The 13,173-nt window shown below is 37.6% G+C and overlaps 1 protein-coding gene across 1 annotated transcript in view; it reads left to right on the top strand.

The window, feature by feature from the left end:
* Positions 1-6,967: 6,967 nt before the first annotated feature.
* LOC129870885 (nudix hydrolase 16, mitochondrial-like) overlaps positions 6,968-13,173 on the top strand; it is a 29,950-nt gene continuing 23,744 nt past the window's right edge. The window contains exon 1 of the mRNA XM_055945765.1: positions 6,968-7,321. Coding sequence (XP_055801740.1) covers positions 7,251-7,321 — 71 coding nt within the window. The 5' untranslated portion in view covers positions 6,968-7,250. The remainder of the gene's footprint in view (positions 7,322-13,173) is intronic.

Raw genomic sequence — 13,173 nt, 5'->3', positions numbered from 1 at the left:
CCGTGGAGGCATCACTACAAACATAAAAGTAGGTTAGTGAAGGATCATCCTAAACATAACTCTATCGCACGATCTATGATAAGAAAGAAAGTAACATCCTAAATATTCTGTAGCCTCCTGTTTATAGATGTGGTGCACAACACACCGATAAACAAGCCTTTACTAGACCCGGTCTGTAGACACTCCAAGGAAGAACTGTTCTGATACCACTTCTGTCACGACCCAACCCCATAGGCCGTGACAGGTGGCCGAATCGAACACACACGCGTACCCCCGCCACCTATACATAACCTGTCTCCTATTTATACCCAAAATGCATCAATATATACGAAAACATACAAGCCGACAAGGCTGTAGTACTATACATAGGGTCATTCCATAACACACATATACGCAAGCCGACAAAGCTGCCACAATACAGGGAATGCCCTAAATCACAGGTCATATCAGTACAGCTGTATATATATATATATAACTCAGATCCCATTCATATACAACTTATATACAACCTATATACATCTCATACACCACTCATATACAGGCACAACCCACATACGTATCCACAGACCTCTAAGAGTAAGAAAACAATAACATAAGGCAGGACAGGGCCCCCACCGTACCCGTAACCAAACGAATATATACACCACTTTTAGTACCAAAATCAGGCTCCAGCACAATGGAGCACTTTTGGACTGCTGAGTGGGACTCCTATGCTGGCGGATCCCCAAACTGTGTACCTGTACCTGCGGGCATGAACGCAGCCCCCCAGAGAAGGGGGTCAGTACGACATATGTACTGAGTATGTAAAACATAATATAGCACAATTGAACACATATCTGAAACAACGAAGCAGGGGATAACATATCATATGAAACTTATACCTGTACCCTGTGAAGTATCAAAGTATGCATGTTCAAATTATATCGTATAGCCGGCCCTATCAGGGGTCTGGTGGATACCTCTGTAATATCATCACAGCCCAATGCCATCACCATTTTACTACCACACATCATCATATATATATACACATATCCCGGCCCTCTAGTGAGGGACTCGAGGAATAATGTAGTGAGTTGCGCACGAGAACATATCCTGGCCCGGGACTCAGGGAAAGATGGGTCACAGTATACACAAGTAGATTAATGAGCAACTATATGCAATTTAAATCATTATCGAAGACTCAACCGTAGAAGAAAATTAAGCTATTGTCTGAGAATCAGGATTGTAATGTAATCACCTTAAATGCCCCTTAAATGTCATTAGGGGCTATACTAGTTAGTGTTTCGGGGTCCTTATACACGTACTAAGATAATGCTAACTGCTTAAGGACTCCAGAATACATGTTTTTATATAGTCCTTACAACTAGGAGCCCGTATATTCATTAAATCCTTAGTATAGGTAAGGCTCAAGGAAAGTAGCTTAACTGTTATAAAAGTTCATTACCCAGAAGTGAATAAAAGACACTTAGAAATGGAATTACTTCAGAGATCACATCATTGTTTACTTACCTCTACGACATGCCAAAAGAAGAGAAAGAATAGGCTTTACCTACCTCTTATGGATTTCCCGAAATCGTGTCCACGTCGTTGTCCTCAAAACCTATTTAACATGGAAGTAAGGCAAGTATTAACAACCTTAGACTTTTCAGCAACTTAGACTACCTACGAGTATTCATTGAGCTCGTCCCCTCGCTTGCACCCTCGACTAGTTCCTTAACCAGTTAAGAAGTTAACGAAAATCGGACAGCACCTCCCCTATAACGTGCCCTATCCGAATACACAACCATGTCCTTAGAACATGCATCTAACCAACAATACAACCATCAGCCCAAAAATATACATATTACGAAAACATTACACAATATAAACCCTCAACAATTCACTCAAAACTAAGATACCAAAACTAGAGTTTTTAATCTTTCTTTCGCGAATTCTTTAATTGCAAAGCGGAGGGTCATGTGGATGAAAATTGAAGCCACACATGCCCTTATCAACACACATTCCATCACCCTAACAACTCATCACACGACCAACATTCACATACCACAAGCACGAGGCATTATTCGATTACAATTAACTATAGCGATTCCAATTTCGCTTATTTCGAATGTCGAACTTTTGAAGTCTTTTCACCAACTTCCAGCAGATACTAAGGTGTATAAGACACTCTACTTTAACATCATAAACTTCAAATTAGAGGAGAAGAACTTACCTTTCCCGAAATTGGTTAAAACTAGTCGAAATTGTGCCTCGGAACTTCTTCAACGTGCTGAAATTGAGCGGGCTGCTTGTGGTACTTCCTCGCTGCCCCAAATTGAATTTTTAGGTTATAAAACACTAATATACAACTTAGTGACACTTCAAATAATTAATTCACGGAACGAAACCCAGAAGCTTACCCAACAAGGGTCAAATCCGTAGCCCTCTCCTTTACCCCTTTTCATGTTTTTTCCCCTTTTTTCCTTCCAAATTTCAGTTGCAACACTGGAGTTTTGGTTCCATCAACGTCTTAAAACACATATATACGTATCCACGTACTTAATATGCACCGTATATAATTAATTCACGGAAGAAAGTTGAGAAATTCACCTTTAATCTTCAAGAACCAAGGTTGCCTCTCTTTTCTCTCTTCTCACGTTTGTTTTCTAAGTGCAGCTGCTGTTTTGGATAACTTAATAACTGAAGTAATACATATTCATATATATATATGAGGTGACACGTGTCAGCCCCTAAGGGTGACACGTGTCAGGCCATTATTAGGCCACCTCAACCATGCGGCCAATGGGGTGCTGCCACGTGGCAGCGGGGTCCACCTCCCCCAAGTAGGTGGGTCACCTACTTGACCCCAAGTAGGTGGGTCACCTGCTTGCTTAGGGCTGCCATGTGTCACCCTCCTATTGGCTGCCCCACGAAATTTTTTTCTCTTCCTCGTGGGTTCGTAATCTCGTCCTAGTTTAAGAGCCTATGTCATTCATGCTATGGGAGCTTGGTGTGTAAGAAAATAGCTTTAGGTAAGTAAAACTTCTAAGTTAGAGGCGTACGTAAGCAAATCAAGTCCTATGACTCATCGCTTGGCCTCCAACTTCCTCCGACTTCTCTTGACCTTATCTCCAATCTTCCCTACTATGGGGTGTCACATTCTCCCTTCTTAGAATTATTTAATAGTGTCGTAACTTAGGCGGCTCACATGATAGCTTCTAAGTAGCTTTAGGAACCTTTCGAGTTCAAGAATGTGAGGTGTAACACTAATGTCGACTTAGTTGAGTTGGATATGGTAGATTTTGATGTCATTTAAGGTATGGACTGACTTTATACTTGTTATATATGAGTCAATTGTAGAACTCGAATTGTTAAGTTCCAATTTTTAAATGAGCTAGTTATTGAGTGGAAAGGTAGTCCAATAATACCTAAGGTTATGAGATTTGGGAAGAAGGGGAAGCCCAGTCCCCATTACATTGGTCCCTATTAGATTACAAAGAGAGTTGGCAATATAGCTTATGAGATAGAGCTACCATCAAAGTTAAAGACTATTCATTTAGTATTTCATATTTCTATCCTCAAGAAGTGATTATGAGACCCTTCGTTCATTGTTCCTACAAAAAGTATTGGTGTGAAAGATAGATTGTCTTATGAGGAGATTTCAATTCAGATTCTTGATCGTTAGGTTCGCAAGTTGAGGACCAAAGAGGTTGCATCAGTCAACGTTTTGTAAAGGAATCAGTTTGTTGAAGAGGCTACATAGGAAGCCATGAAGACATGAAATCTATATACCCTCATCTAGTCGTTCTTCATAGTGCTGATGTTGAAGGTAATAATCCTTTCCCCATCTCGAATTCAGTGTCTATTCATGTGTTTGAATGTTCTAATTCTTGCATGGCATTCATGACTTGCGTAAATCATAGCTTGGCTATTATTCGAAGATGAATGATCCCAAGGGGGAGATATCATTCGAGCATAAATGATCCCAAGAGAGAGATATTGTAATACCCTAAAATATTCTAACTTAGATCAGTCCAAAAATTCCACAAAAAAGTTAAAGTTTTACCAAAAATGGCTTTTATGGATGCCACCTATGACCCGTGGAGGCTTCCACGGACCATGGGTGGGCTCTTGGAGTCGAGCCTTATACATTGTTCCACGAGGTCAAGGTCCACAGACCAAGTCTACAAACTATAGAAGCTCATACATATCGTAGACCTAACCCATAAACAAAGTTCTGAGTGCAGAATGAGGAACCCTACAATCCACAGAAGGATCTAAGGATCATAGAAGGTCCTGCAAACCAAAGTTTTGAGACCCTTCCCTATTTCATCTTTTACTACCCCCATTGCAAGACTCATAGAAGGTTCTACGGAGCTTTAGAAGGACTCCTTTAGTGCCTTTCTAAGATCAGTGTCTACAATCTGTAGAAGGGTCTCCCAAACTTCAGAGACCCTAGTACTTCACTCAATTTCACTGCCGGTCTTCTACATCCTATATAAGGTCCTACGATCCGTAGACAACCCAGTCAGTTTTTAATGAAGGGTATTTTAGTCTTTTTCCACCCTTTCCAAGTCGAAGCCTTGACGTTTTGTGACCAAAATAAGTCCCTTATCAGTATCATTCAACCTTTTCCTTCTTATGATTATTTCCAAGACTTAGTGCGAGGTTTCAAGAGGAGAAAATCTAGGGTTTCAAGCGTGTTCTTCAAGAATCTAATTTTTTCATATATGTAAGGTTACTCAGAGCGTTGGACTAAGTTCGTCCTCACGCCTTACATCTAAATTCAATCAGTAGAGGATTAGACTAGGGTTCTAACCTAAGTTTCTTTAAATTCTTGTATTGAAATTACATTTGTTTTATTGATTTTGAGTATTATCATTGAAAATATGTTTCTTCATGTAAATTCTAATTTCCTTGAATTAAAGTTCATGACTATTTCTCACATGAACCCTACTTAGTTGAGGAGTTAAAGTTGTTGCATTGTATTCATTATGCATGCTTTCTAGAATTTTAGTAAGTAAAGTATTTTGCATTTACTAATCTATAATGCATGATTTTCAGAACTTAAGTCAAGTCTAGTACTTCGCATGTTTATCAAGAAAGAGTTTAAGAGAATTGACGTTTCCAATTGCATTACTAGTATTGAGAAAAGCATAGCCATTTTAAGGAGAGCATAAATAGTTTTAAAAGAAGTTTCAGTAAGACAAAAGAAGAGTTTAGTATAGCTTCAAGAAGCATTGTTGAGCATTGACTCACTACAAATAACATTAATATTACAAAGCATAATGCATGTTTTGGGAGTATTGTTGAACATCAATTTGGGTACGAGTTAAGATAACTCCAACCTCATAACCTACACCGCCAGCGTAGATAGGATCATACCGTTAATTCGAGCGACTCTCACTCAGTCCCAAAAGATGAAATTTTCGATGGATTCATAAGTAAAGTTTGTTTTCTATGCTCTAGCAAGGTATAGGATGGCTCTGGCAATGTGGTCTAGATATTTTATTATCACGAGGCTCATAGTGATGATTGTCGGTTAGAGAAATTCCCCAAGAAAGTAAAGTAATTATTTTCAGATTATTTGTTTATATTTGCATTGTCCTAGTTTTGGAAATTTACATGTTTTACTTCACATGAATAGATTACATCTATGTCAAGTTACCTTCAACGTTTCTATTCAGCATGAACATTCAGTTCAGTTTAGTATTTTCATTGAACTTTATTACATATCGTACATTCTATGTATTGAGGTATTTCGATGATGCATTATTTTATGATGCATGAGTAGGTATTCAGGATCATCAACAGGTGTCCTATTGAGATCACACGTCAGCCTTTACTCCTTTAAAGTTTATTTCATTGAGTATTAATAGTTGATTTGAGATAGTCATGAGCCTGTTCCGGTACCTATCTTTAGAGATTAGATGCTTCATGGAGAAAGAATAGAATTTGAGTCAATTAGTCTTTCAGTTGATGTTTTTAAAACATTGTTTATCGCTTATTATATCCAGATGTTTCAGACAAATTTATGAGTTTACTTTTTAGTACTTAAATGCTCACTACTTTTAAAGCTTCTGCTATTGAGTTACTTTTGCAAAGTAGTCAGCCAGACCAAGGGTTCGCTTGCGACCAACAATCGTTTTTGAGTGCCAACTACTCCTAGGATGTAGACTCGGGATGTAATAATCTTCTCCACCACGCTCTAAAATTTCTTTTGCACAAATATCCCCCCTCCCCACCACGACGACAACGTTGTCCCATACCTCTAAACTCTCTCAATCGGAAAAAATTATTTGATTAAAAAGTATAAATTTTTAGCATAAAAAATGATAAATTATTAGAATCAAATAATTTGTGTTTGTGTCTAATAATCAAAATAATGAATTGGGTTTAAAAAATGGAGCCTTGGACAATATCTAAGTGTGAATTCACCATCTTTCTTTCTATTTATATATTTTTTTATTTTCACTTTAAATTTGTATTTTTTAAAAACTTATTTTAGATCTCCCCTATCATGTTTTAGTGAAGTTTTGTGGGAAGAAAAGGGGAGGAGAGGAAGAGAGAGAGTATAAAATATGAGTGTTGATATTTATTTTTTTTGGCAAAAAAGATGGAGGGTGATAATAGTAGCGGTAGAAAAATAATGCATAATAATATAATATTTCATAATATTTTAGTAGACATCCATAATAATATAATATTTCATAATATTTTCTTACCTCATCTAAACACTCTAAAATATATAAAAATTATTTTGACCAGAAAAGACCAAAAATAATCCAATCGGAAAACAAAGAGGGTGATTAAGCTGTGGGCGATGAAGCCTAGGTACAGTCCTTTGCTTCTATTTTAAAACGACAAATATAGCCCTATAGAATAGGAGGTACCTTAATAGATATGAGGGCAGTTATGTCATTTCTTCCAAGTTAATTGACTGACTCTTACATAGCGCACACCCCCATGTTGCTCCGTTTCATGCGCTGCTCTTAACACCCTTTTGCTCCTTCTCTCTCATTACCTTTGTTTTTTTTTCTCTCCAATTTTTCACAAAGAAACAACGGAAATGGAGCAATATTGGGCTTTTTTATGAAGGAGAAACAGGTTAAATTGAGTACAATGCACAAGGTATTAGAGGGAAGAATTTACAAGAAAAGGGAAAGTTCAAGAATGGTTAAAGGCTTTTTGTTACATTGGATTTAGCAGAGAAGATTGAGAGATTAGTGTAGTGATTTTATTCTGTGTAGCTATTTTTTCGCGGAACATAAATGTCTGAATTGGTGGCTCGGACTGGTCGGCATCAGCAGCGATATGAGGATGGTTATCGCCTTATCGCCGGGTATTTTCTTCTTCTTGTATTTTTTGCTTTTATTTGGTTTACGCTAAGTTTGCTGAATGTGCAAGTTTGGTTTAAAATAAAATTTCCTCTTTTAGTGTACTTGTTTGATTTGTGTTGGTGTTTGCTTGATAAATGTTGAAGAATGTGGGAGTTTGGCTTCAAGTTTCCTCTTTTCTTCTTCTTCTTTTATTTCAGTGACAGTGCTTTTGAGTTGTATGATGCGTGGATCAATGGGTTTAAATCTGGTTGTACGTGAATCTCCTTCCTAAAATGTTCGGCTGTTATAGGGATTGAAGGATGCAATCTCTAACCGTGAAAAACAAGAGAGAGGAGGAATTGTATAAAAATCTGTAATTTCTTTGATCAAATATATTTTATCAAGGCTCTAAGGTGTTTTGTTAATGTTACATCAAAAGAAAAAGTTTAATTCCATTTAAACCTGTTAGAAGCTGATGAATCTAGGTTTTAGCCTTATTTGCATACTGCAACCTACATAAAAAAATCAAAAAAAGTATACAACTGACTTGGATCTCCAAAATTGAGTTAACATTTCCTTCCAAAACCTCGAGTTACTTTCCTCCTGTAATGCCATTCTTTTTTGGCCTGCTTAGGCCCTTCCCATGCCAGCATCTGATTAGATCCTTTTGTTGTCCTTTTCAGACCAAAAAAGTGTAAACAAAATTGTATATGATGTTTTGAATAGTCTGAGGTACTGTGAAAAACAAGCAAATATTGAGGAGATGAAAAGAAGAAAAAATGACTCATGGAAAGTTAGAGTAGTAGTAGCGGAGCCAGTTTGGTCTCAGTTTATCTTAAAGTCCATCTCAACATCATTATGGTGGGAATAAGATAAGATTGGAGTTGGTCTGACATTGGAGAAGTTTCAGAGGGATCAAATAATCCTTTTATTCATAGTGTCTTCTCATGAGTTCCCTTCTTACTATGACAATTAGAAGAAACCTATTCCTTATCCTCCCCATTAACATTACCTTTTTCGATCCCCAAGTCTCGAAACTCTTTCCTTTTAACATCTCTTTTGAGGTGAACTCATATCCTGCTTCATGTATTTGGATTCAGTATGGGACTTACTTGATAATCATTTCTTTTGTTTCCATCACCATTTCAAAGCGTCTTTGATAACACTAATTACTTTTCACATGTCCAATCACCATCAGCTTGGTATTATGGTTATTCCACTGAAAACATCATGCAATGGCAGTTTGGGCTGGTGAATATGGCAGGAAAAGGACTAATTGATTTGTCTAGTTGAGAGATTGCCTCCTCGCCCATTTCTTTGTCAATGAGCAATGGACCCTGAATAGCTATGTAGAGTGTTACATTTTAACTCTTGCACTGTATTAAAATAAGCTAGCTCATAGAAGTCAACATTTATGACTTGAACATATTTGACCTAACAAAAGTTTTTACAAGTCGATCTTTCATCTCTTACAAGAGAGCACTAGGTGTGACACCAAAAGATTGGTCTGTCATTATTATTGTCAGACTGAAGATAATATTAATTTAACTATATCAAAAGGTAAGTTTAATTGAATCCTACAGAAAGTAGCCAGGGGAGGAAAGGGGGGTGGGGTATAATATGTTGAATTGGGTGTCAATACTTACGACAGCATCGACATATTGGTATATGCCTGTTGTTCATGGCCTCAAGAATTGACCTTCTTGACTGCCGTACTTAAGTTTTTCTTATTCATAATGCTGAATGAAGCAGAATCAGAGTAATAACTTGCCACCCCCCAAGCCTGGGTGAGGTGGACAAGTACCATACGAACATATGCTCTACAAATGACCTATGATGAGCAGGTGAATCACTGTGCAAATGGAATAACTGACAAGAAACTGTATATACAACACCGGCCACTGGCCGAACAGATACAAATGACAAATGAAACTATGAATACATATGACTGTAGTCCTGTACAACTATCAAATGGTCGGGACAAGGCCCCAACATACCCAAACTATAACTATAAGTACAACCAAAAGAGTACTAGATGTATGCTAGCTCCAGATAAGAGTGGAGCCCACCAATTGCTCAGCTGACTATACAATAGATGCCTAATAAGGATGCCTGTTGTTCTGTGCAGCTGTCCTGCATTTATAGAAATGTAGTGCCCCCAGCCATAGGGACGTCAGTACGTACACAACATGTATTGGTATGTAAAGCAGACAACTGAACAAGTAACAAATAGATAGCACGTGAGAAAGAATCAATAATGTGCTCAATTGAGGTGCTGAGAAGTATCTTATGAAACTGTAAGTCACACATTAACACTTGTAATCATTTTTCAAGTGTCCTATGATTGTTTGTTATCATGTGGTCAAGTGATACATTATACACTTGGGCTATGCTTTATATCATTTATTGTGAACAAATGTATAAATAAGCCTCAAGGGCAATTTGTGGCATCGTAATGTTGTTTGTTACTTGTGACAATCATTTCAAGTGATACATTTCTCCTTTTCGAATCTTATACTTTCTGTAGTTTCAAATGGACAAATGAACAAGTGAACCTCAACAACGATATAATCACATGAAATTTTTTGTGTAAGTTCCACACATGAGGGTCTGCCACATCTGGCATAACACATGAAAGGTTGTCCATAAAGGAGGGTATGCCACATCGGGCATAGCAAATGAAGGGCTGAACCATATAGGGGGTCTGCCACATTGGGCATTACACATGAAAGGTAGCCCAACTAGATCTGGAGCACGGAATCACATATATAATTATATATTAAAGATCGCACATGAATATACCCGTCTTCCCCTTCGTTGGGTCAATAGTATCATATTAGCACATGTCTGCCCCCCTTATAGTCAAGTAGCAAATGAACCTCATTGGGCATGGAACATATACACAAATGAGCCATGGCCCATGGAGATATGTGACAAGTGAGGCCATGGGGGCATGTAACAAATGAATGTATAACAAGTGAGCAAGTGATCTTACTTAGCATTTGGTTAATTTAAGATACATAACTTAATTAATTCAATTGGGGAAAATTCAAAATAGGGACAAGTGCATGTTCCAAGTGAAGATATATAAACTGTATAATTGAACAAGTAAGGACTCTTTGAGGTAACATTATAGCCTAACACAATGGAAGTGATATCCAATGAAAAGGAACATGTGAGCAAATGAAGTATATGATCAAATAGGCAATTGAAGCATTTTGGGCTCATATGGACAGATTGTGTATCCAGAATGTGGACACTCTCAATGTGTATCATATTAATTCGTATATGAGAAACATGTGCCAAGGATTCGTGCCTTAACGACGAAAGAGATTTTAGCATTACATACGTTATCTTCCGACCAATATGACTAACGATTCGGCCTTTCCTTTAAGGCATTAATCTATAATATAAGTATATAATGAAGCTAATATTAGCAGCTAATCACAATGTGGGCCTTGCAAAATAGTAGCTAAACACTTGAGGGGTAGTGAGCTTGTATAACCCTCAAACTCTTGGTGTATCACCACACCGTCCTCTACTTCAATACAATTTCACACGCCCTTCCCTTGATTGTCCAAACTGTCCCCAACATTATCACATGTAAAACAGCCCCTAAAACAGTCCCAAAGTCCTTCAACATAATAAGAAAATATTGAACTCACAACTTCCAATCACCATCTCGTGAGTTCTTGACGAAAACACAGAGAGAATTCTCCACCCAAACTTATACTTATGGAGGGGCAAAAATGGGTAGAAACTTTCCTTACTTGGTGGAGATTTTTATTTTCTTAACTTGAACTTCCGTTCAGATATGAATTAAAGAGGAAGAGAAAATCCTTTAACAACGACAACTAGCTTGGGAGAGGGGCTTCCCACTTACCTTGGTTGGATAAGAGAGGAAACTATCAAGAACCCTAAGGGATTTGGGGCGACTGTTTGGAGGATAGAAGAGAGAACTTGAAAGCACCTTGTATATATCAAACCAAGAACGAAAAAGTCAGCGAAGCATAGGCTTTAAAAAGGGCCCTTTTACCGCCTCTCTTTGCTCCAGTTTAGACCAAAAATGCCAAGTAGGTGATGCAACTACTTGGTCTTTCAATGTATACTTTTGTTGTATGGGGCGGAGTGCTGACCAATCAAGAACTCCTATGTTCAGAACATGCATGTCGTGGAAATGAGGATGTTGAGGTGGTAATATATAAGGAGGGATAAAATTAGGAATGAGGATATTCAGGATAAGTTGGGAGTGGTCTCAATGGAACAAGATGAGGGAACTAAGATTGAGATGGTTTGGACATGTGAAGAGGAGATGCACAGACACCTAAATGAGGAGGTGCGAGAGGTTGGTTATAGTAGGTATGAGGAGAGGTAGCGGTAGGACAAAGAAGTATTGAGGAAAGGTGATTAGACTAGACATGATGCAACTTCAGGTTATCGAGGACTTGACCTTGGATAGAAGGGTGTGGAGGACACGTATTAGGGTAGAAGGTTAGTAGGTCGTCTTGCTTTTTGAGGGTTTAGGCTTGTTGGTGTTTGTTGTTGTACTAGCCTTATTATTATAGTTCTTGCTTTTAATATTTATTATCGTTTGTTTTCTACTATGTTTTGATTATCGCACCATTTTGCTGTTCTTGTTTCTTTCTTGTAGGCTTTGTACTGCTTCCTTTGTTAGTTGTTATGTTTTCTATATTGTTTTCTACTTCTTTGTACATGAATTTACTGCACTCGAGCCGAGGATTCTTCGGAAACAATCTCTCTACTTCCACGAGGTAGTGATAAGGTCTGCATATACTCTAACCTCCCCTGACCCCATTTGTGGGATTTTCCTCTCTACCTCCACGAGGTAGTGATAATGTCTGCATCCACTCTAACCTTCCTAGATACTATTTGTGGGATTTCAATGCATATGTTAAGTGGGCTTTGACTTATTGGGCATTGGCTGCCCATTCTTCTCTTTTTTTTTCCTTTTCCTTTTATTTCACGTAATATGGGCCACAAATTGGTCAATTAGCCTAAGTAGGTGATGCACCTACTTGGTCCTTTTAACTTGGTTAGTATACCTTAAGTAGATGATTTGTGACCTGCTAGTTTAATTAAGTCAATCAAGCAGGTCACTTATGTTATTCCATTTTTCTAATCTTGACATCTTTACTTTAACTTAGCATTTTTATACATTTTTTAAGCTCAACTAGCACCTTACTTTCTCGAGTTTTTAAATACTTTCGTCGATGTTAACTTAGTCGTATATGTGTTGGAAGATTCGGGTTATTACATAACTATATCATTTCACATTTAACTGCAACTCGGCTTGTTAAGTTATCTTATTAAACTATGAGTAGGCTTAAAGGATCAGAATCAGAGAGCAGTTGATGAGCTTTTTATGCTGTGTTGGTAACAGTAGGCTTTCCGGTTCTTCCTTAAAAGGGATAGTTGGTCTTTTGGGGAAAGGGTACTATCACTCTTTGTAAGGTATGAATCCCATAAGAACCTGTTATACTAAAGTAATTGTAGCAGATGGTTTTTATGTAGCAAAATTCTCCAACAAGTATGTGCTGAATTAGTAGAAACAAATTCTGACTTTTAGCTTTAAAGAAAAAGTACTAGCTAAAATCTATTACATTTTGGCTTTTAAATGTCTTTGTAAGTTCAAAGCTGAACTTGTAGTTGTTTCAATCGGAAGTGAATACCGAAGATGCTCTACAAGCTGTCATGGAAAGTATCAAATCAGCCAAAAATCTTTTACGAGTAGAAGGGGGTTACAACTTCAAATTTCTTTTATGGTCAAGGCCATTGATTTTCTCAATACATCAATGTAGGGAATGTGTTTGAGAGTGATTGTTTACCCTGTAGATATAGGAATTCAAACACAACT

This window comes from Solanum dulcamara, chromosome 10 (assembly GCF_947179165.1).
Source record: "Solanum dulcamara chromosome 10, daSolDulc1.2, whole genome shotgun sequence".
NCBI lineage: Eukaryota > Viridiplantae > Streptophyta > Magnoliopsida > Solanales > Solanaceae > Solanum > Solanum dulcamara.
This window is presented reverse-complemented; position numbering and strand designations above follow the sequence as displayed.